Source organism: Tamandua tetradactyla, chromosome 6, assembly GCF_023851605.1.
Source record: "Tamandua tetradactyla isolate mTamTet1 chromosome 6, mTamTet1.pri, whole genome shotgun sequence".
NCBI lineage: Eukaryota > Metazoa > Chordata > Mammalia > Pilosa > Myrmecophagidae > Tamandua > Tamandua tetradactyla.
Window position 1 is genome coordinate 22,462,211 of NC_135332.1, and position 24,161 is coordinate 22,486,371.

General features: G+C 49.7%; 1 protein-coding gene and 1 pseudogene across 1 annotated transcript; one reads left to right on the forward strand and one right to left on the reverse strand.

The window, feature by feature from the left end:
* Positions 1-1,234: 1,234 nt before the first annotated feature.
* C1QL1 (complement C1q like 1) lies at positions 1,235-7,886 on the forward strand. The gene is made up of 2 exons (XM_077163000.1): positions 1,235-1,867; positions 7,553-7,886. The coding sequence occupies exons 1-2, from the start codon at positions 1,271-1,273 to the stop codon at positions 7,730-7,732; spliced, it is 777 nt and encodes a 258-aa protein (XP_077019115.1). The 5' UTR covers positions 1,235-1,270; the 3' UTR covers positions 7,733-7,886.
* Positions 7,887-11,670: 3,784 nt separating this feature from the next.
* Positions 11,671-13,355, reverse strand: LOC143687286 (tubulin beta chain pseudogene; annotated as a pseudogene).
* Between the last annotated feature and the right edge of the window lie 10,806 nt (positions 13,356-24,161).

Consider the following 24,161-nt stretch of genomic DNA (forward strand, 5'->3'; position numbering starts at 1 on the left):
GTGAGGGGGCAGCTGAGGCAGGGAGGGAGAGGAGCAGCTGAGGAGCTTGGCTAAATCAACCCTTCCTGGAGGATGGGAAAGAGGGCCACCACCCAGAAACATCTTCTTACTGGTCAGAATGGAGAAATCATGTGGGGGCGCCCTCCTTCTTAAGATCACCAATTTTTCTTTGTCTAGACGCAGGGTAAAGAGGGTGATCAGAGGAAGATGGAAAAAGCAGCCCTGCCTGGCCTGAACTTTGTTGGGGAAGGGACATACGGTTAGAGGGGATGGAAGATCCTGTCCCTCTGGGGAATGGCAGGAAATGTAGGTCCCTGGAGCAGTCAAGAGCCAGAAAAGAGATGGGGGTGCCTGCTCTCAGAACCAAAGGCCAGGCCTATGGCCCCGGTCTGCGAGGCCTGAGTGTCCGCTGGCCTCCTCCCCTATCCTCCCTTTACCTTTCCCCTCTTCTCTCCCATAACCCTCTTCCTTGCCCTTTCTTCTCGCTCACCGCTCGGTCCTCCCTTCAATCGCTCTCTGTCCCCTGCAGACCTGGGCACCACCATCCCTAGCCTCCGCCTCCAGGCCCCTCGTGCCTCCTTCTGTCAGCCTGGTTTTCCTCGTGATCTCTCCTCGAGGCCGCTCCTCTCCCGGTCCGCCTCGGCACTCTCTAGCCCGCCCAGTGGCCCTCTCTTCCGTCCGCTTTTTGGTCCCTACTCTCCCCTTCCTTCTGGGTGCCTCTGTCTGTTTCCCAGCCGGTAGCCCCCTCCCTATTTCCTTGTCTCTGTTTCTCGCTCCTTGGGTCTCCCCAGCCTCTTGAAGCTCCGGCCCCGCCTCCTCTCCCTCCTTCCCGGAGAGGTGGGCGGGGCCTCCACCTCCCGCGGCCCAATTAGGCGTCGGTCCCGCCCACAGCCCCACCCCTCGTGCGCGCAGAGCGGGCGGGGCGGGGCCTGGCCGAGGGGGCGGGGACTCCCGCTCTAGGAGGCGGGGAAAGTGAGGCGGGAGGCGGTGGCCGCGGCACTGAGTCCGGCGGCTCAGTGGGAGGGAGGCGCGAGGCAGGATCCGGCTGCTGGGCTCGGCAGCGCAGCCAGCGCAGCTAGCGCAGCGCAGCGCTGCACCCCCGGCCCGGCCCCATGCCGGCAGCCCCGCCGGACCGCCCCTGAGCGCGGGCGCCCCACCCGCGCCCCTGCCCGCCGGCACCATTGCCCCGACGGCGCGGCCGGGCGGCCCGGCGCTTCCCAGGCTCCGCGCCGGCCGCAAGACCCTGTTGGCCGCCGCCGCGGGCGTGGTGATGCTGTTGGTGCTGGTGGTGCTCATCCCGGTGCTGGTGAGCTCGGGCGGTCCGGACGGCCATTATGAGATGCTGGGCACCTGCCGCATGGTGTGCGACCCCTACCCCGCGCGGGGCCCCGGCGCCAGCGCTCGGTCCGACGGCGGCGACGCCCTGAGCGAGCAGAGCGGCGCGCCCCCGCCCTCCACGCTGGTGCAGGGCCCCCAGGGGAAGCCGGGCCGCACCGGCAAGCCCGGGCCTCCCGGACCTCCTGGGGACCCAGGTCCTCCCGGTCCCGTGGGGCCTCCGGGGAAGAAGGGCGATCCGGGCAAGCCGGGTCCCCCTGGGCTGCCGGGCGCAGGGGGCAGCGGCGCCATCAGCACAGCCACCTACACTACGGTGCCGCGCGTGGCGTTTTACGCCGGCCTCAAGAACCCCCACGAGGGTTACGAGGTGCTCAAGTTCGACGACGTGGTCACCAACCTAGGCAACAACTACGACGCAGCCAGCGGCAAGTTTACGTGCAACATTCCCGGCACCTACTTTTTCACCTACCACGTCCTCATGCGCGGCGGCGACGGTACCAGTATGTGGGCGGACCTCTGCAAGAACGGACAGGTGGGCCCGGTGGGGGGGATGGGGCCGGCCTGGGGTCAGAGTGGTGGGCATGCCAGGCGGACACAGGAGAAGACCCCACTTCGCCCGCCATTGGACAACACATACGGGGATGGTCGGAACCAGCGGGCACCCCTAACCCTTCAGTTCCTGAGCTCGGCTCCAAGGCAGGCGCAGCTCGGCACGGCTGGCATGGAAATGTCGGAGATAAATCCAGCTATTTGGACCGCAGGGTTCCCGGGCGCGGGGACTGGCCCTTGGGGGGCGGCATCTGGGAGCTGAGATTCAGGGTGACACCAAACGGCGATTAGGGGAGGACAAGGTTGGGCTCTGGGGCACAGGGTGGGGAGACGCAGCCTTGGCGCCCGCGGGGCCCCAGGCGCCGGCCGAGAATGCAAGCTGTAGGAGACGTTTTGGGGGCAAAGGCAAAGGGAACCCGGTTGCCAGAGCCTTAGTTGCAGTACATGGCCCGCCGTCGGGAAGGCGCCAGTGGACTAACTGACTGGCAATAACCGAGACTGCGCCGCCCCTCCGTACATATCAGAGCTATCCCAAGTAAAAGAGCTGCCTCGGGGGAAAAGTTTTTCCTCTCGAGGCGGAGCGAGGAGCCAGAAACTCCCCTTCCTCTTGGTCTCCCAGCTCCAACCCCAACTGACTCCATTAGCACGGCGTGGGGGGCGGGGGGGATCCTCTTGGTTCCCAGCCCCCATCCCAGGGACTGGAGCTGGCAGGCGCCGAGAGCGAACTCTGGTGCCCAGACCAGCGAGTGCGCGGCGCGCGGGTGGGAGAGGCCAGCCCGGGGACCAATCTCCACCCAACCCCACTCCAGGGAGACAAGTGCCTGGTTCCCTCCTACCCTCTCCCTCCCCAGTGTTCTCAGCCCGCGGTGGCCTGGGGCTCGAGGGGCGTGGTTGGGCCGCGCCTTCTTCTATAAGAAGGGGCGACCTCCGCAGGTCAGGCTGGCCTGAGTGGGAGTTGAGAAGGAATCGCGAGGTGAGGGAGACCCTGCACTCTGTTGGAACCCCTCCCCAAGGGAGCATCACCTGAGGCTCCACTAGTCTGCAAGAAGTGGGGGGGGGGGGGGGGGACGCAGGTGGATGGGCAAGGGAAGTCAGCCAAAAAACCTCCAGGTGCTTGTGGGTCTGCCCTTCTTCTCTTTCCTTTGCTTGCTTTTCTCTCTGTCTCCCTTGTTTCTCTTGCTCCCTTGCATCTGCCATTCCTGTCTGTCTCTCCCAGTTTCTGACCTCTCTCCCCTGGGTCTAACTACCCCCTGCTTCTCTTTTCCTTCTGTCTCTCTTCCCCTTGTGTCCGTCCTGTTTCTCCTCTTCGTCCTTGGTTCTTAACCAAATGGGAGGCCCCAGTATCCGGTGAGGGCTCCTTCTGCAGACAGACAGCCCCACGATTCCCTTATTAATCACCAATAAGGGATGCAGCAATGTCACCTTCATCAATGGAATTTCTTACTCTCCTTAAGAGGGTTGGGGCTGGCACCATACTGAGAATTCGGAGGGTCTTGGAACCCAGCTTTCCTGGCCACTGAGGTGGTGACCAGACCACTGTTGGCCCCTAGACCCTGTACCACCTCAGGAGGTCACAGCAGGGCCTGAGAGACAAGGAGAGAAGGCCTCCAAGATGGGGGGCCTGCACTTGCTTCAGTCACTAGGAGGTGAAAAAAGTCTTAAAAGTTCCTTTCCCTTCCTGCAGAGAAATTGGCAAAACCTGATGAGGAGGCTAGCAGGGACAAGGAGGTGGCTTAACTGGGAGTTTCAAAGACCCAGCATTTTAACACAGTTACTAAGATCATTTACCACCACCACCCCCAAAAAATAATGAAAGAGAAACAGTGGGGCCCATGCTTCTACTCCCTATGTCCTTTGTGACTTCTCCTTACAGACTGTCCAAGAGACCCATTTGATGTCACTAGTCATTCAACACGTTTGTTCTGAGCCCCCACTTGGAGCCAGGTTTGGGGCTTGATATGAGGAATTCTATCTACTTACCTTCCAGGACCCCTGGTCTGTGTAGAGGAGACAGTGGGGACTGGACGATAATGCATTCAGTCGGGACCATGATAAAGGTGGGCTGGGGCCCATAGGTGACTCGTGTCCTCCAACATGTTGCCTTGGGGGTAGCAATTCATTGCAGCCTGTGCTGGCTCAGACCTCCCTGTACAGAAGCATTGGGTGAGGCAGATGATGGTAAACCTCGGCCCCCAAGGTAAGGAGACAAGGTTAGGAAGAAAATAAAAGATAAAATGTAGGGAAAGCTACAGCGGTAGCAGAGAATATTCAAGTGGACAGAGAAAACAAAGACGGGCTGGGCAATGAATGGGAACAGAGGAGAGGAGCTTGCACCTCCCACGCTTTCTGTACCAGGGGCCAACCTGGACTCCGCGCTTTTCCTCTGTGGCTTCCTGCCTGCACAGAGGGTTCCAGAATTTCTGAAAAAAGGCAGGGCCAAATCTGGGTCCGGTTCTTCCCTGGGCAAGATGGTGGAGGGAGATCACCATTCCTTATGCCTGGTGCTAAGGCCACCTCTCTTCATCTCCCTAAGACTGGTTTTGAATCACTCCCCTGCAGCCTGCTGGCACCAAGCCCTGGTCATTAGGTTTTGAGGGGCCTGAAGAAGAGACCCTAGGTTGGGGGTGGTGCCCTGGGCAAGGTAAGCCGCCTGCAGCTGTTTCTGAAATCCAGTTGTGGTGGGCAGGGAGGGCGCAGGATCGGTGAACTGGGTTGGAAGTCGGGTGGGGATGGGCTGGGGACTTTGGCCAGGGTGCTGTTTGTCCAGGGAAGGTGGCTCTGGAAAGGCAAGGATTACCATATAGCCCGGCAATTCTTCTCTTAGGCTTATACCCCAAAGGACTGAAACCAGGGACTCAGATACCTGTACACCTATTCATAGTGGCATTATTTACAATAGCCAAAAGGTGGAAGCAACCCAACTGTCCATCAATAGATGATCAGATAAACAAAATGTAATGTAATATGTACAATTAAATATTATTCAGCCATAAATAGGAATGAAGTTCTGATACATGCTACAACATGGATGAACCTTAAAAACAGTATGCTAAGTGAAATAAGCCATACATAGAAGGACATATTTAGTATGATTCCATTTATGTGAAATGTCTAGAATAGTCAAATTAATAGAAACAGAAAGTAGATTAGCGGTTACAAGGGGCTGGAGAGAGGGGGAATGGGGAATTACTGCTTACTGGATACAGAATTTCTATTTGGGATGATGAAAAGGTTTTGATAATGGCTGGTGGTGATGGTGGCACATTCTAAATGTGATTAATGCCACTGAATTTTACCCTTAAAAATGGGCAAATTTTATGTTATATATATGTTACAAAAGGGCACGGAGCAAGGCCCTGGATGGCAGAGGCTGAGAAATGCCAGAAATAGGGGTGGACGAATTGAGGACAGTAGTATAAAGACCTAACTGGAGATCAGCCACTCCCTGGTGATCAGCACCTTCCAGAGCACAGCGGCAGAGTATAGGCTCAGGAAATGTGTGAAAATGCAGTTTCCACTGTGGGCCAGGCTAACTGCCCATGGGAGCCATGCCTGTGCATCCAAGACTCCAGCACTGACCTGGCACTTTTCCTGTCCTTCCCCCATTCCAGGCCCTTGACCTGACCACTACCTCAGTTTCCCCTCCCGACAGCCCTGTGGGAGGTAACTCTATAGCACCCCCTCGTGACAAATCCTATACCTGCTTTCCTGCTTCCATGGCAACTTAAATTTCCCAAACTTCCCCTTAGCCCCCAAGAGGAGCTGGATACCTCAACTGTTTCCAGTTTAGGGCTGAGAATCAGGACCCCTGGGTTCTGTTCTTGGATCCCCCACTGTCTACGGATGGAAGGGCATAAATTCTCCCTGCCTCCATGGCTAATTAGGATAATTACAGCAACAATCATGGTGATGAATAAATAATAAACATAATCATAACAGTTCTGATGCCTGTCACATCACCAGGAGATTCCTGATGACAGATGACTGTATTCTAATGGCTTTGGCTATTAAAGAGCACACTGTTTAATGAGTTAAGGCCAAATGAATCTGGGTAATAAAAATAATTGTTATTAGTAGTAATTTATTAGCAAAGATAATGAAATGCATGTGTAATAATAAATACTACAAGTATTAGGGCCCAGGGAATAATACAGAAGTTGGCTGCTTGCTTTCTGCTCTTTTCTAGTATCTTAAAGCCCCATCAGGATCAGTGTTTTTTTCGTCACCATTGAAAGGCTTTCACAAAGGAGGCAGTTGTGAGGCAGTCTTATCCATTTTTCAGATAGAGAAACTGAACTCCTTGACAGCCTGCATTTCCCCCTCATTTTATTCCTTCACTCCACCCCCAGCTGAACTAGGAGATTTCTCAGCTAAGAACTCCAAACAGTTCTTTCCCAGGCAGGGGAAGAAGAGGTTGAAAGGAGAGGTTTGGACTTCAAGTGGCCGATTACATGCGAATAGGTTGGGTCCTCTTCCTTGCAGCATTGCTGCTGAGTCAGCAGCTTTGGCAGCCTCCTCCCTTCTGCCCCAAGGGATGAAGGGCCCCTTCCCTAATTTGGTTTGGTCCAGCCCAGAATATGAGCCCAGTGGGGGAGCTGCCTTCTGGGAAGGAGCAGGATGGCGAGGGGCCCTTGAGGAACTGCCTGAGAGTACCTGGTTCAATGCATCTTCCCCACCACAAGACGAACCCTGGAGATGGCTCCTCCCTCCCCACTTCCCTCCCAGATACTAAGGCTAAGGATTTGAGAAGCCTCAGCGGTTAAAGAAGAATGCTGGGAGGGAATTCATCCTTGAGAGATATTAATAGATATTACAAAACCATACTAATAAAAATTGATGGATTTCACCAAAGGGTACCACTAGCGCCACCTCCACTCCTCCAATCTCTTAGATTATCACTGGAGTCCCCAAAAGTGATGGCAGGCTTTGAGCCCAAATGCTGGTACTTCCTCGTGCCATTGACCTGACTGTCCCTCGGATCAGACCCAGGATCACAGCGGGATGTGAGGCCCGGATTCATTTCTTCCCACCACTCCCTTTCTATCACGCTGGGGTGAGACGGACATCGTGGGTATAGCTTCAAGCTCCTGGGAGGCCAATGCCCTCAGGTCCAGTCTAAGCCTCCCATCTCACTGCTCCTGTGTGAGAGACTCCGGAAGGAGCCTCAGATGAGGGCCAAAGGCCCTGTCCTGGTTCTGGGCTGGTAGCTTACTAGTGTCATGGCCTGAGCCCAGCCACCTGACCTATGTGTACCCTCTGCCCATCCACTGACACAGAACAGGCGGGTGTGACTGGAAGGTAAGGTGTCAGTGTTGGCATTAAAGCAGAGAGGAAGGAATGAGGAGGAGAGAGGGAATGGCCCTCACAGAGGACCAGGTGCTAAGCCCTAGCGAAAGGAAGGGGAAAGGTCTCACCTGGACTCCAAATTCAGGTCCAGATTGGACCCGGCCTGGAAATCTAAGTTCTCCCTTATGCCCCATTCCTCATACACACCTTATGTTTGGACAAGAGGTGAGGGTGTGGTGGGGCAGGGCGGTTGGGAGCCCGGAGAGGAGCAGATTGAGAGCCTCGGTGATGGGCTGGTGGCCGGGCTGGAGGGTCTCCAGGTCCTTCCCGGGCAGCCCCTCACCTCTGACAGCCCATCACTAGCCCCGCCTCGCCCCCGCAGGTGCGCGCCAGCGCCATCGCCCAGGACGCGGACCAGAACTACGACTATGCCAGCAACAGCGTCATCCTGCACCTGGACGCGGGCGACGAGGTCTTCATCAAGCTCGACGGAGGAAAAGCGCACGGCGGCAACAGCAACAAGTACAGCACGTTCTCCGGCTTCATCATCTACTCCGACTGAGCCCCCCGCGGCCCCCTGCACCACCCCCTCGCTGCCCAGCCCCGGCTGCCGGTCCTCCCCGGCTATGACGCCCCGGCCCGTCTCAGCAGCGCCCGGGCCGCAGCTCGGCCCTCCCGCCGGTTCGCCACAGAGCCGGGCCGGCGTGCCGGTCCCAGTCCCCCGGGCGCGGTGTGGGCCGCCCCCAGCCCCGTCCCCCGCCGTGTATTTGTACTGTGGGACTGTTTACTGCCCGCCCGCCAGCCCGCCCCAGCCCGGGCAGAGTCGCGGCGGAGGCCCTTCCGGCTGAGCCGCGCCGCCCTCCTCCGCAACCGGGTGGCGCCGCCTGGGGGAGGACCGGCGTCGGGGCTGACTAGCTGCTTCCCAGTGCCCCCAAAGCCCCGGCCTGGCCCCGCCGCGCACTGTCTGACCAAAGCTAAAATAAAAACACGTTCACCCCGTGGGGTTTCGGTCTGTGCCCTGCGGAGGGGCTGCAGGAGGGGGCCGTGGACGCGTCCGGATGGGGAAGGGGTGGCGAAAGCGAGGGCGGAAATGAGAACAGAGAAGCAGGCCTCTTCTTGGGCCTGAGGTAGGACCCCAGCCATTGCAGTGGGGTTGGTGGTTAAAAAAAAAAAAAAAAAAGACAGACCCAAAATGGACCTTCGACCCCACCCCGAGACTGTGTGGTCTCCTTGACTCCTCAGCTCTCCAGTGGGACCTTCTTGTTGGTCCTCTGATCTCCCCAGCCTCTCCATCCTTATACAACCTTAATTCTTTCCTCTCTACTCTCTTCTTAATTGGGTCCTTGACACTTTTACATATAGTCCAGGTGACTGAGAAACTAGTATGAACATCCAGGACACAAAACCCCCTGCCAGTTGAGGGCCAGATAACCCATGAATACCTCCCCAACCTTGGGCCCCCTGTCAACCTCAGCAGGTGGTACAGGCCTGGCTGACCACAGGCCCTCATGCTCCATACACGTTGGCCAATGGGTTTTGTAGTCCAAGGAAGGACTTCTGTGGGCCCCTCAGCTGAGCAGAGCATCATCGCACCCCCCCCAGCCCTCCACCCCTACCCCCACCAGCCTTGCACAGTGGCTGGCACTGGCCCAGTTCAGGCATGAGGACTGGGGCCTAGCCAAGAGCACCCGAAGACAGGGCCAGGTTTGGGATGGAAAGGGACTTCCTGAGGCTAGTGAAAAGCAGATGTTGGGGGGGGGGGGAGGTAAAATCTTGAAGGGGGTGTTTTCAGGAGCAGGGGGAAGGGACAGAGAGCTCAGCTGTTGCTATGTCTGAGTGCCTTAGCTGACTGAGCTCTTTTCTCTCCAGGATGCAGATTTGTCCCAGGAAAAGAAGTCATTTTCAGCTCAGAAAGCAGTGGAAGGCTCTGCAGTGTAGACATCAAGATGCAAGATGTAAATAAAGCAGACACCCTCCGTTCTCAATTAGCCACCTTGGGTGGGGCCAGGGCCAAGGGCCAGGGAGGTAATCTAAAATCCCAGCTAACTCCCAAAAGATGTCTGCTACTGTTGAAAAGGAATCAATAATGTTTTGTTTCAGAACTCCCCTTCCATATTCCATTTGTTCAGACTAACATTAAAGTGCATTTACAACCCCTGAATTCCCTGTGACAGCAAGAGGTTACACTTTCATATTGAAGGATTTGCAGGGGAATAATTCACTCCCTGGATCTGAAATGGATAAGAGAGAGGATGAAGTGCGGCTGGAATTCAGGCACTGCCCAAGGCCCCCTTCTTAGAATCCCAGACTATCACCTTGTAATGAATATCTAGTGCTTATCTAGTCTAGCCGCTCCATTGCTCACGATAAGATGGAGGTCTAGAGAGGGGCTGTGGCTTGCTGAGAGTCTCACGGCCTTCCTTCACCCCACTGAGCCAAGGTCTGATGGGAGACTCCCATGGATCTCGGGGAAGCCGGGTGCCAGAGTCAGAGCCACTTTAGGAGGAGGTGGGCCAAGGGTCCCCACTGGGCCTGGGCAGCTGGAATAGGAAGCAGCCCAGTTATATCATCTTCTTCCATGGTGGCAAAGTTCTATTTTTACATCCCTTAATGTGATTTCAGTATTTGAAAGGCTTGGCAAGCTTTAAACTAGGAGGCCTAAATTTTCATCCCAGCACCAGTGTATGTGATCCTGGGCAAGCCACCCGTCCCAGGCTCAGTTCCAGAGTAGTGGCAGCAATGAAAGGAAAAGCTTCACTAGGCTGGTTGACCTTGGTCCAAACACTTCACCTCTGGGCCTCAGTTTTCTCATCTTTAAAATGGAGGTAACAAAGCCAATCCTAAAGAACACCTAGGGCAATATATAAGATTCTACAAAGGTCCCATGCACTAGGGTAACTTCTCAGAAACCTAAATGGGTCCCTGGACCAGGATAAGTCCTGAAACCTAGAGGTCCCAGCCTCTCCAGAACATCAGCTAGTTCCATCTCCCTACCTCATGTTATTGACAGCCCCTTCCAACGTGAAAAAGTTAGAATGGCCATAGCCCAAATACCCCTAAAGAATGGGATAGAAAGGTCAAAGGTGATGGTGGAGTTATACAGAGAAGGTAAGGTTTAACAAATGAATATGGTTGCTGAATCATAAAATTGATATTTCTTTTAGTCCCCAGTATCTTAGAACAGCTAGAAGTAAAAACCTAAAATTGTGGAATTGTAACCCATACCAAACTCTGAAATCTGTCCTACAACTAATTGTTGTGCTGTGCTTTGAAATTTATTGGGGTTTTTTTTGCATATATTTTTCACAAAAAAGAAAAAAGTCGATTGTGATGATTAAAAAAAAAACATTTACTCCTTCTACCCTCCAATGTTCTGGAGCAGAAGGAAAAATCTGAGAGGATGGTATGGTAGCCCATGACAAACTCTGGGATCTGTCCTATAACTGCTTGGTGAAGAGTGCTTTGAAAACTATTGTTTTTTTCTTTCTCTGCTTGGTATATATATTATATTATACAATAAAAAAGTTAAAAAGAGAAAATAAAATAAAAGCATATGTCTAGAGCAAGAACAAACAAAAACAAATATATGATGTTACTAGTTAGATAACTGTCTGGGATGGTTAAGAAGGGAGTTTAGGTGATATCAATATTTTATATTGCATTCATAGAACCTGCTTTTAAAAGTCAAAAATGTTTCTCAACCTTAATGAATCAACATGTTATAAATAGTAATATAAGTAAGTTCTTTTTTTTTTTTTTTTTTCTTTTTCAATTCCCGTTTATTTTTGGCTCTTGGGGCAATGTCATCTTTTCAATATGAAAAAAAGCAGCAAGTTCAACACAAAAAAAGAAATCTGAATTGTAGAATATGAAGAAAACTAAAGATGGACACGGGGGAAGGCAGTCTCAAAAAATGTTACAAAAAGATGGAGGGTGTCCTATCACCTCTTCCAGGAAATTGACTCAACCACTTAGGTGGTAGCAAGCACCTTTCCATGTCAGGGCTGCAATTCCTTTTTTGGGGTAAGAGAAGGTAGGGACAGCGGGGATAAGCCTTCTGGAGGATTAGGGATCAAGGTCAATCTCTTCCCTCTTGGTGGCCCACGTAAAGGAAGGAATCCAATGGCAGAGTAGGGCAGACCCTTTGTAAGGGCACTGAGAGCTTAGGATACAGCCTGGAAGGAAACTGAAAGTGGGGATAATACTGTTAATACCGTCCCTGCAGCTGACACAGGAAACGGGAAATACCTGGAAATCATGACGTAATCATTGAAGAACCTGGATTCCTGTCCTCAAAATTGCTCTAGAATGTAAAATCCCACCCTCTTTCCTTGTTCTAAATGGGATCCGCATTAGACCCAGCATTTTGGAGAAATGACTTAAAAGCAGAGAAAGTATCATTAACTAGACAGATGGGAGAAGTAGGTACCAGAAGAAAATACAGGGTTACCCAGAATGGCAGAAATCTAGGTTTCTCAGAGTGGAAAGAGAGAAGAGACATTCAACAAACAGCAAATTATTTATTGAGTGCCTACTATATGTCAGGCACTGTTCAAGAACCACCCCCCTGCAAAAGGGAAAAAAAAAGAAAAAAAAAAAACCAGGCAGAAAATGCAAATTCTGAGGGAGAGGAAAGGGGCAGCAGACAAGGAAGAAGGCTGAAGAAACTAAGCCTGAGGTGATGGGGTTCTGCCTTATGCCTCTTCTTCGGCCTCTTCACCGAAATCCTCTTCCTCTTCTGCGGTGGCATCCTGGTACTGCTGGTACTCGGAGACGAGGTCGTTCATGTTGCTCTCAGCCTCGGTGAACTCCATCTCGTCCATGCCCTCACCTGTGTACCAGTGGAGGAAGGCCTTTCGGCGGAACATGGCAGTGAACTGCTCCGAGATGCGCTTGAAGAGCTCCTGGATGGCAGTGCTATTGCCAATGAAGGTGACTGCCATCTTGAGGCCACGGGGTGGGATATCGCAGACAGCCGTCTTGACATTGTTGGGGATCCATTCCACAAAGTAGCTGCTATTCTTGTTCTGCACATTGAGCATCTGCTCATCCACCTCCTTCATGGACATCCGCCCGCGGAAGACAGCAGCCACAGTGAGGTACCGGCCATGGCGGGGGTCACAGGCAGCCATCATGTTCTTGGCGTCGAAGACCTGCTGGGTGAGTTCGGGCACAGTGAGAGCCCAGTACTGCTGGCTGCCACGGCTGGTCAGAGGGGCAAAGCCAGGCATGAAAAAGTGGAGACGGGGGAAGGGCACCATATTGACTGCCAGCTTACGGAGGTCAGCATTGAGCTGGCCAGGGAAGCAAAGGCAAGTGGTGACACCGCTCATGGTGGCTGAGACGAGGTGGTTCAGGTCTCCATAGGTTGGTGTGGTCAGCTTGAGGGTGCGGAAGCAGATGTCGTAGAGGGCTTCGTTGTCAATGCAGTAGGTCTCATCTGTGTTCTCTACCAACTGGTGGACCGAGAGGGTGGCATTGTAGGGCTCAACCACTGTGTCAGACACTTTGGGTGAGGGAACCACGCTGAAGGTGTTCATGATACGGTCAGGATACTCTTCACGGATCTTGCTGATGAGCAAGGTGCCCATTCCAGAGCCCGTGCCCCCGCCCAGCGAGTGGGTCAGCTGGAAGCCTTGCAGGCAGTCACAGCTCTCGGCCTCCTTCCTCACCACATCCAGGACCGAATCGACCAGCTCGGCCCCCTCTGTATAGTGGCCCTTAGCCCAGTTGTTGCCTGCCCCAGACTGACCAAAAACAAAGTTGTCTGGTCTGAAGATCTGGCCAAAAGGACCTGAGCGAACAGAGTCCATAGTCCCAGGTTCTAGATCCACCAAGATAGCACGAGGAACATATTTGCCACCTGTGGCTTCATTGTAGTACACGGAGATGCGATCCAGCTGCAGGTCGCTGTCCCCATGGTAGGTGCCGGTAGGATCGATGCCGTGTTCATCGCTGATGACCTCCCAGAACTTGGCACCGATCTGGTTGCCACACTGACCAGCCTGGATGTGCACGATTTCCCTCATGGTTAAAATTTATTTTAACTTTTTGCTCGCCTCAAAGTGTGTGCGGGGCAAGAGAATGATATGGAATCTTTCCCTCCGCGGGTCGCAAGCTGGCAGGATGGCTCGTGGCCCGGAGGCTGGAGCAGCAAGGTCCGAACGCGGCAGCAGGAAGGCTTTGAGAGCTATAAGTAAGTTCTTAAATCTTCATTGATAGGTTTAAACAAGAATATTATTATACTATTAAAAAAATGTAGGTAACGAGACCTACCTCACTTGATAGGGATTAAAAACATAGAATGTATGTGCTCAATAAAAACGGCTCTCATTATTTATAAATCGCTTTAAAGTTTGCAAAATGCTTTTGGGGATGTCATCTCACTCAAGTCTCCCAACAATCCTGGGAGATTAGATAGATTTTCTTCTTCCAGGGAGGCTGAATAGCTTACTTAATGTGATATAGTTGTGAAATTCTGTGGTTGCACTTGAATCCAAGAAGCACTTGACCCTTGGAGACAACACACTAAGTCTCCTAGTCCTGCGGCTGCTTCCCTCACCTCCCCTAACTGGAGCCTCGGCAATCACTGGGTTAGAACTTTCCAGATAGAAAGAGCTTCTATTTAGAGAGCACTCCCTGTGTGCCAGACACCACATAAGAGCTTTATAAATATTATCTTATAAAGAGCATGTGTCATGGGAAGGGGAGAGAGGCAAGGGATTTGCAGGGAATGCTCTCATGCCCTTTATCATGGTTACTGTTATTCTATCTATGTTAGATGAGGAAAGTGAGGCTCAGAAAGGTTAAGTAACTTGCCTAAGGCCACAGAGCCAATCGCAGGTTGAAAGAAGCAAATGCCAGTGTTTGAACCAAAGTTCATTCTCTTACCCAGTGTATCATATTTTGTAAAGATGTGGAATCTCTAAAGCAGAGCTGAGGAAGGATAGCTTTGGGACAGCTCCGTCTCCCTCATCGCTTGAGTTCAGCCCCTCCACTCCCACCCAATCCTGCAGAGGTCTGGTGTATTTATGAGCCTCTGCCCTGGGCAGCAGCCATGGAGTGAGCCTCTTGGAGAATCCCAGGGCTCTCCAGTGAGGAAAGGCCCCATCTGGCCTCCCCTCCCCGGTCTGGCTCAGCTGGAGAGACAGGAAAGAGGGGTGGTTTCCCTCCTGACTGGGCCCGTGCATGGACCCTTGCCATGGCTGCCAGGCTTGAATGACTTTCTTTATCTTCCCTCCTCTCCCCTACTTCCCCCCACTGCCAGCTGTGGCCATTTAATAAAATTAGCTTAATGCTTGTTCCTTCCCTGTGGGGTCTGGAGATTGAAATCTGCGGGTCCCCACAAACCCAATAAAATCCCTGGCAAGTCTGGCTGAAACTAGAGACTCAGTGGGAAGAGTGATTAGATTAGAAGGCCCTCCCAGCTCTGCCTTCACCCCCCACGCCCCCACCCCACAGCCCCCTTTGATTCTTTAATGACACACTGCCACACTGGCATGGAATTATCCATCCACCTCACCTGGGGGCAGGTTCCCCCCCCCCCCCAGCCCTCTCAAGAGACCACAGGGACTGGTCTAGGATCTCTGTTACAATAACGAGCACGTGAATAATGTCTGTAATGAGGACCTAGCTCTTTTTCTTCCTTCCTTCTTTCCTCTCTTCCTTCTTTCCTCTCTTTCCCCTTTCCCGTCCCATCCCCTTTTTCATCTTCCTCTTCTTCTCCTCCTACCTTTTTTGGTGATCTAACAATCTTCATGCCATTTTGAGGGGTAGGACTGAAATCCCCATTTTGCAGATGAGGAAATCAGAGTCCAGAGAAAATTTGTGACTCCCCCACAGTCATACAGCAAGTTTGTGGCACACCTTGGGACTGGATTGAAACCTAGGACTTTTTCTACCTCTGCAGGGCACCCGGAGGGACCTGCAGTGCTAGCTGCCAGCTTCTGATCTCTCAGGGAGCTGCAGGGGAACTTGTTGGGAAGTGTTTCCTTAGCAGACAGGGGCTCCCCAAAGGCAAAGCCTGCATTTCACTTTTTTCCCCTCAGACTTGGGACTCCCTGAGGGTAAGGGCTGTGTTTCCACCACTGGATTAAGAAGCTTCCTGAAGGCGAGCCCCAGGTCTCCTTTGGGACTCCTCATAGACAAAGAGTGTTTTCTCTTCAGACTGTCAGCAACTTGAGAGCGGGTCCTGTGTCTCTCCTGTGACCATGGATTTGGGGATTTCCTAGATGAAAGACTCAGGCTCTTCCTTAGTAGCTCTGAGGGTAGATGCAAACATTTTCTGTTAAACCAGAGTGCTGAGCCCAGGGGCTGGGTCTCCCCCTCAGACTGGCAGTGCCCTGAAGACAGGTCCTGTGCCTCCCCCTGCTCAGTCAGAAGCTTTCCTGGCACAGGAACATTCCCTGGGGGCAGAGGTGGGTGGGTGGTGGAAGACTGGCAGAATGATGGGTCTACTCTGAAGGAAGGAAGCAAGAAGTCTCCTCAGGCTGCCTCCCCTTTAGAAGGATGTGTGATTAATTACCGAATAATGTCCCTGCCAGGAGGGGCGTGAAAAAGGAGGGGCCCCTGGAGCTCAGCCACAGAAGGAATGGCAGGCCGTCCTGTGCCCAGGCAGCTGCCAGCCCTAGGGGTTGGGGCTGCCCTGGTTTCTGGGTTACAGGGACCAGAGGGGGATATGGGGGCCCACTGCTGAGGGCTGCCTTAATTGGATGACTTTGCAGGAAGGCCAGGCAGGTGTGCTCATCTCTCCGCTTCAGCTTGCTGCAAACACATCTGCCACGGAGAGGCCTAGGGGTTAATTGCCTCCCGCCTCACTCCTGGTAACCAATATTTCATTTACTGCTCAGAGGGGGAGCTGCCCAGAGAATCAATCCTGGACAAGTGTCCAGGGCACAGGGAAGCTAGGGAGGCACCAGAGCTGTTACCCAGAGGCTCTCTGGGTGTCGGAGGGAGGCAGAGACCCGGAGAAGGCAGCCAATTGCTCGAGGCCACGCTGGGCCTTGCCCATGTTCTGGGGACCCTGCCAACGGCTCTGAGACCCCCAAAGGCCGGAAGAAAAGTCCAGGTATTCAGAGGCTGCTCCGGCTCGGCTAACTTTGCTGTTTCTCTTGCCCTGGTTCCCTCTGCATTTATTTATCTGGGTGCCCCCACGAGCTGTAGAAGGTTAGATGCTGTTAATAAGGTTATTTTCACACGTGATGGAGGTATATTTGAAAGTCGGAACTGGAAGTGTGAGCTCCTCACTCTCCTCTAGGTAACAAACCTTAAAATCTTACAAATTAGGTGATAATAAAGTAGAAGTGCAATTCTACACATGTTTGGAACTGGGAGGGTGTGTGAGGGTTACTGAGAGGGGGCAGCCAGGGGCTGGAGGAGAAAGAGACCGGAGGGCTATCCCCCTGTGCTTTCCACATGCCGCCAAAACTGAGAATCAACCACAGAATGACAAACCACCGACCCATTACACTGTTGGAAAAACTGAGGCCCAGAGAGGAAGCCAACATTTCCTGGGTTGGTTTGAGGTAGAGCTGGAATTAGAACCAGAGGCAGTGGGGCCCAGTAGAGACAACTGGAGATAGAACTGGGCTCAAGTCCTGGTTCTCTGATTTTCATGCTCAGTGTTTTGGGAAAAAACATTTCACCTCTCTGAGCCTCAGTTTCCCCATCTATAAAATGAGGCTGGATAATAATGTCTGTTTGAAGGGCTGTTGTGAGGCCATGGGTAAGAACCTGTTTGGAATGTTATGAAGCAAAGTGCAAATGCATTATTTTTATTACAACCCAAGTCTTCTGAGCCCCACGACTTAACGTTCTTTTGACTTCACTTCGGTGGTCTATGCGGGAGATGATGATCATCAACAAAGATGAAGACACCTGGATTGGCCTTCCACCCTGGTAACCCCAAAGTGAGGGTGGGGCACAAGAGAAGGGAGTGGTTTGGGGTACCCAGGCTGTAGGGCTAAGTATTGAGGATGGAGTGCTCTGAGTCCTCTGGTCTCCAATATGGGTCCCCCCACCTTTCTGCTCTTGGCCTCCAGTTTGGAAAGAGAACACTGGGATACCCCCACCCCTCTCCCGAGGCCCTCACCCACCCGGTAGTTTCCATCTCTACTTTTTCTACTTGGCACAATAAATTTTAATGAACACTTCTTATGCGCCATGCCCTAGCTGGCAGTGAGGATCCAGAGATGAAAAAGAAACCAGCCAGACCCCATGTGAGCATCCTGCAGATGATGAGCAGCAGCAACTACGCCTGTGACGGTGACAATGATGATGGCTACTGAAGACATCTAGCAGCCAGGGCAGCCTGCTGGTAGTGGATGCCAGTTGAGCCTGGCTCCAAAGGAACCCAAGAGGCTCTGAGGGCTTGGCTGGCAGCAACAGCAGCAAGACTGTTGGTGGGAGAGCTGGCTGTGCCTCCCACCAGCCCTGCTAGCCCGCGTCCTGCTAGCAGGACCAGTTGGGATTATGTTTGGAGCAATGTAAGAAAAAAAGAGAAAAGAAACACCCAGAGCTTCAAGATACTCAGAAGGCTTCAAAAACTGCTGGACTAAGTGGGTGCTTACATTTTTACTTATATAATACTTGGAAAGGTTTTAAAGCCAGCATATATCCCTCCCAAGTCTGAGCCCACTCCCATCAGAATTGTTGCTGAAGCCGTTCCTTTGGGACTGGGAGTTCAGGGCCAGGATCCAGGCCTCTGAGGGTGTCCTCCTCCCTTGTCCAGGGGCCTGGGAAATATCAGAGCTGGGGTGACCACATAAACCTGCGTCTGTGTATTAACAGCATATGTGCCATGCACTGTTCTAAGAATTTATTGCATATTCATTCATTTAAGCCTCACAACGATCCCACAAGGTAGTTACTGTCATGACTCCTATTTATTGAATAACAAAACAGAGGCACAGAGAGGTAAAGTAACTTACCCAAGGTCACATGGCTTCCCTTTCTAAGCATAGTCCTATTGACTAGCCATTCTCCATGGTTGTCCCTTGAATAAGGTTGATTCTTGCTCCCTCACAGCTAGAGTGGGCTTTGCTCCCCTGAACCGCCGGGCACCCCTTCCCCACAATGCATGCTGACTGCACAGCTTATGTAAGGCCCAGGCTCCTGTCTCTTCCTAGAAGGTGAAGGGCAAATGTGAGAGCTCCTTCCCAGGCTCCTTTACTTTTGAGTGAAGGATCCTAACATGGGCCAGCACAGCTGCCTAGGCCAGGAGGTAACAGACCTAGAGCCAGGGCTGGTTTTGCTAAGCCTGTGGCTACTTTACCTGCCTGCAGAATACCTGCTCATCATTCATATCCCAGGTCCATTGCATCATCTTCCGTGAAACCTCCCTGGACTCCCTAGAAGTTATCTGCTTGTTTCCAAAGCTGGACTGACAGCATCTTCCAAGTAGGACAGTCTTTCCCTCAGCTCCTAACACCATGCCTGCCACATAGTAACCCTTTCCACTATAATAGCAGCTATGTCAAATGCCCTCCCCTTAGACATCCACCTTTACCTCTTGTGATGGACACTGGGATGTGCTGCCCAGGACTGTTCAGGATGAAAGAATCTATTCTCCCAGCTGTTGGGAGTGCTGCCAGCAGGTGGCTCTCAGCTACCAGCCCCCTTCAGGGATCGCTTCTGCTAAGCTGAGCTGCTTTGCCCAACAACACTTGTTAAGGTAGCCTGTTTCCAATGACAGATCCAATGTCATAGTGTTAGAACCAAGGCTCTACACTTTGGTTCCTACTCAGGACAACTCTGAAGGATCTTTCCAGCTTCAGGGCTCCCAGCTCAGCCCTTCCAAACCCTGCTTTCTTCCTCTTCTCTTCCACAGGTGTTGATTCCTAGAGCACACCCTAATAAATTTCCTGTACACTAATCCCTGTACTGGAGTCTACTCCAAGGGGTATCTGTGCTGGTTTGACTCTGTCATGGACCCCCAGAAAAGCCACATTCCTTTAATCCAATCATGTGCGGGCAGACCTATTGTAGGGTGGGAACTTTTGATTAGGTTCTTCCAGCTCAGTCAAGGTAAGTCTTAAACCGCTTACTGGAGTCCTTTAGGTGGAAGACTATTTTGGAAAAAGCACAGACACTTGGAAACAGAAAATGTTCCAGGAGGTGCTAAACCAAGAGATGAAATCCAGAGTTTGACCCAGAGAAGCTAAAAGAGGACCCGTAGATGTTTAGAGAGAGAAATGCTCCAGAAATGCTAAGAAAAGACCCGCAGGACACAGAGAGAAAGCCACTGGAATCAGAAGCTGAAAGCAACAAACCAGGAGCAAGGTCCAGCAGACACCAGCCACATGCCTTCTCAGTTGACAGGTGTCCCAGATGCTGGCAGCCTTTCTTCAGAGTCCAGGAATCATCTTGTTGATGCCTTAATTTGGAGATTTTCATGGCCTTAGAACTGTACATTTCTAATCTTATGAATCCCCTTTGTAAAAGCCAATCCATTTCTGCTATATTGCATTTCAGCAGCTCTAGCAAACTGAAACAGTATCCAACCTTCAACACTTACTACCCCTCCCCCCACTGTGTCTCATTCATTCACTGAATCTTCCTGCTAATACCTACTGGGCACCATTATGTGCCAGGTCTGATAGCAAGGGCTGGAGATAGAGCATGAAGCCCACCATCCAATGGGTGATCAAATCGTTTACCTTACAGGGAAGGAGACTCCATCAACTTTCCATCATCAAATCCACAAACTTCTCTGCATCTGTGCCCCTCCTTTCCTTCTTCTTTCTTGCCTCAATAGAAGAGATGTGCCCCCTCCCAGGGCCCAGCCCACCATTTACTCTGTATCCCATGCCCTCCCATCATGTGACCCACCAGTCCCTGTTTGCTCGGGACTGCCCCAGTTTTAAAACTGTAAACCCTGCATCCTGGGAAATCCCTCAGTCTTGCCCACCTTCAGGAGGAACTCACTTTATTGATAACCACACCTCTCTATTAATCTTCAGCTGCTCACTCTATACCAGCTCTTTCTTATCATCATTTAAAATCTCTCTCAGCCTTAAAAATCCTCCCTTGACCCCACATCCTCTTCCAGCTACTACCCCGTTTCTCTGCTCCTATTGATGGCCAAATGCCTTAAAAGAGTTGTTACTGCTTTCTCGCCTCCTCTGATCTGGCAGTCACCACTGAAACTCTTGTCGAGGTCACCCGTGATCTCACTGTTGATAAACACAGTAGTGTTTCATTCCTCATCATGCTTCGCTTCTGTGCGAGGCCAGATGCCCAAGTCTGGCCCAGGTTTAAGGATGAGCAAGAAGATACCTCGGACTTGGTTAAAGGACCTTTTTAAATCGGTCTAAATCTGAAGCAGCTAATGCCACACGTAAGTACAGAGGTTGTACAGATAAGGGTGCAGGTGGGAGGACACATTTCTCCTCTGTTTTCTTTGAACATCCAAGATTGGTGGTCTTAGCATTCACAGAGAGTGAGATGTCTACACATCTCACAAGAGTACAGAGCATGCCACCTTTTGCACTCCTCAGCTACATCATCCCAAAATCACCTTCTGCCACTACGCAAAGCAAAAAAAATCTGCACCTAGCCCTAATGTCCAGGTTCTGACCTCAAACTTATTGTTAGGTCTGTGCTAGGCCACAATCTCCCTGTATCATTATCTGAGGACCCAGGAGTTTTTCATTTGTGTCTACTAAGGTGGGCATGGCTAGGACCTACCAGTGCCTCTCAGCATCATTCAACAAAGAAGATGCTCTCACTGCAAACATTCTCTTCCTTTAACTTGTGAGATCCAAGGAACAGTCCCCTTTGCTAGGCTAGCTCCCACTCCTCCTTCAGACTTCAGCTTTCATACCACTTACCTTTGATTGCCTACCTATTTGGTTATATGCTATATCTTACCTCATGTTAGAATTTATTGAGTTGTCTAATTATTCCCAGACTGCAAGCTCCATGAAGGTAGGATGTATTTATTGCTCACCACTCTATCTTCTGTGTCCACCTGCATCATGAGAGGGGCTTAGTAAACACAGTACTTATTGAATGAATGAATAAAAGAACACCAATTAGAGAAGGAGGATTATGGGAAGATAGCAGAGTAGGAAGTTCCAGGTATCAGTCCCTCCACCAAAACAATTATTAAATCAGCAGGACCTGTCTGAATCAGCTATTCGGAAACTCTGGAATCTAGTGGAATAATGTGCAGCATCCAGGGAAGAACTGGAGGAATCCAAGAGTTTATTAAAAGGACTATATATCATGACCAAGTGAGATTTATTCCAGGAATGCAAGGATGGTTCAACATAAGAAAATCAAGGTAATATAGCACATTAAAAAATACGTGATCACACCAGTTGGTGCAGAAAAGGCATTTAACAAAATCCAACATCGTGTCATGATAAAAACTCTTAGAAAAATAGGAATAGAAGGAAACTTTCTCAACATTATACAAGTCATTCTTGAAAAACTCACAGCAAATATCATATGCAATGGTGAAAGATTGAAAACTTTCTCCCTCAGATCAAGGAACAAGACAAGTCACTACTGTTATTCAACATTGGAAGTCCTGACTGCCAGAGCAATCAGGCAAAAGAAATAAAAGCCATCTAAATTGGAAAGGAAGAAGTCAAATTATCCCTATTCACAGATGACATGATTCCATATATATGAAACCCCAAAGAATCCCAAAAGAAAGCTACTAGAACTAATAAGCAAATTCAGTAAAGTTGCAGGATACAAGATAAACAGGCAGATGTCAGATGGGTTTCTATACACCAGCAATGAACCATCGGAAAAGGAAATCAAGAAAACAATTCTATTCACAATAGCAACTAAAAGAATAAAATACCTATGAATAAATTTAACCAAGGAGGTGAGAGATTCGTACACAGAAAACAACAAAACATTGCTGAAAGAAATTAAAGATATAAATAAATGGAAAGACATTCCATGTTCATGGATTAGAAGACAATGTTGTTAAAATGTCAGTACTACCTGAAGTACCTGAAGTAATCTAAAAATTCAATGCAATCCCTATCAATATTCCAGCACCCTTTTTTTTTTGCAGAAATGGAAAAGCTGATCTCTAAATTTATATGGAATGGCAAGGGGCCCCGAAAAGCCAAAACAATCTTGAAAAAGAAGATCAAAGTTGGAGGACTCGTATCTCCTGATTTCAAAACTTACTACAAAGCTACAGTAATTAAAAGAGTGGTACTGAAATAAGAATAGACATAGAGACCAAAGGAATAGAATCATGAGTCCTGATAAATCTACATATCTATGGCCAGTTGATTTTTGACATGGGTACTATTCAATGCCTATTCAATAGGGAAATAATAGCCTCTTCAAAAAATGGTGCTGGGATGACTGGAAATCCATATCCATATACCTCTCACTGTATACAAAAATTAATTAAAAATAGAACAACAACCTAAATATAAAATCTAATACTATACAAATCTTATAAGAAACATGGAAATATCTTCAGGACCTTGTATAAGGCAATGGATTCTTAGATTTTACACCAAACACACACACACACAAAGAAAAAATAGATGAAATAGACTTAATCAAAATTTAAAATGTTTGTGCATCAAAGGACACTACCAAGAAAGTGAAAAGACAATCTACAGAATGGGAGAAAATATTTGGAAGCCATATATCTGATAAGGGTTTAATATCCACAGTATATAAAGAACTTTACAACTCAACAACAAAAAGACAAACAGCCCAATTTTTAAAATATGGACCAAGGATTTGAATAGATATTTCTCCAAAGAATATATTCAAATGGCCAATAAGTTCATGAAAAGATGCTCTATATCATTAGCCATTAGAGAAATGCAAATTAAAACTACGAGATACCACTTCACACCCAGTATGATTTTTAAAACTGGAAATAAGTGTTGGCGAGGATGCAGAGAAATAGGAATCCTCATATGCTGTTGGTGGGAATGTAAAACGATGCAACCCTGTGGGAAACAGTTTGGCAGTTCCTCAGGAAGTTAAACATAGAATTACCCATGACCTGGCAATTCTACTTTGGGACTGAAAGCAGAGCCTCAGATCTATATTTGTACATCAATGTTCATCGCAGAATTATACATAGTAGCCAAAGGGTGGATGCAACCAAGAGTATATCAACAGATGAGTGAGGACAAACAAAATGTGGTATATCCCTGAAATGGAATATTATTCATGTCTATACCATAAAAAGAACTGAAGAGCTGGTACATGCTACAACATGGATGAAGCTTGGAAACATCATGTTGGATGAAATAAGCCAGACCCAAAAGAACAAAGTTTGTAAGATTTCTCTCATTCGAAATACTTAGAATAAGCAAATCCACAGAGTCAGAAAATAGAATAGTATATACTGAGGCTGGTAGGAGGGATGAATGGGTATTATTGCTAAATGAGTATGTGTTTTGGTTTGAGGTGATAAAAATAGCCTGGAAATAGAAAATGGTGAAAATTACAAAATCTTGTCAATGTACTTAATGTCAAAGAATTGTATGCTTAAAATGATTAAAATTACTTTCATGTGATGTCTATTTCACCACAATTAAACTAAATAATTTTTAAAAACCTCAGGTTCTTCTGATGTTCATAATGATCCTTAATCTTTAAGAAAATGTGTCATTATTTTCATTGTATATAGTGTCAGAAGCCCAAAATATAATACATTGATGATATCTTCCTATCCAAATGGTTAAAATATATAAAATTTTTAAATTAATTAATATTTAAAAATTAATTTCTAAAAAATATAACAAACAAAACATTCTTAACATATGATCATTCCATTCTACATACATAATCAGTAATTCGTAATATCACATAGTTGCATATTCATCATCAGGATCATTTCTTAGAACATTTACATCAGTTCAGAAAAAGAAATAAAAAGACAACAGAAAAAAATTCATACATACCATACCCCTTACCCCTCCCTTTCATTGATCACTAGCATTTCAGTCTACTAAATTTTATAAATAATTTTTTTGACAATTAAAAAAGAT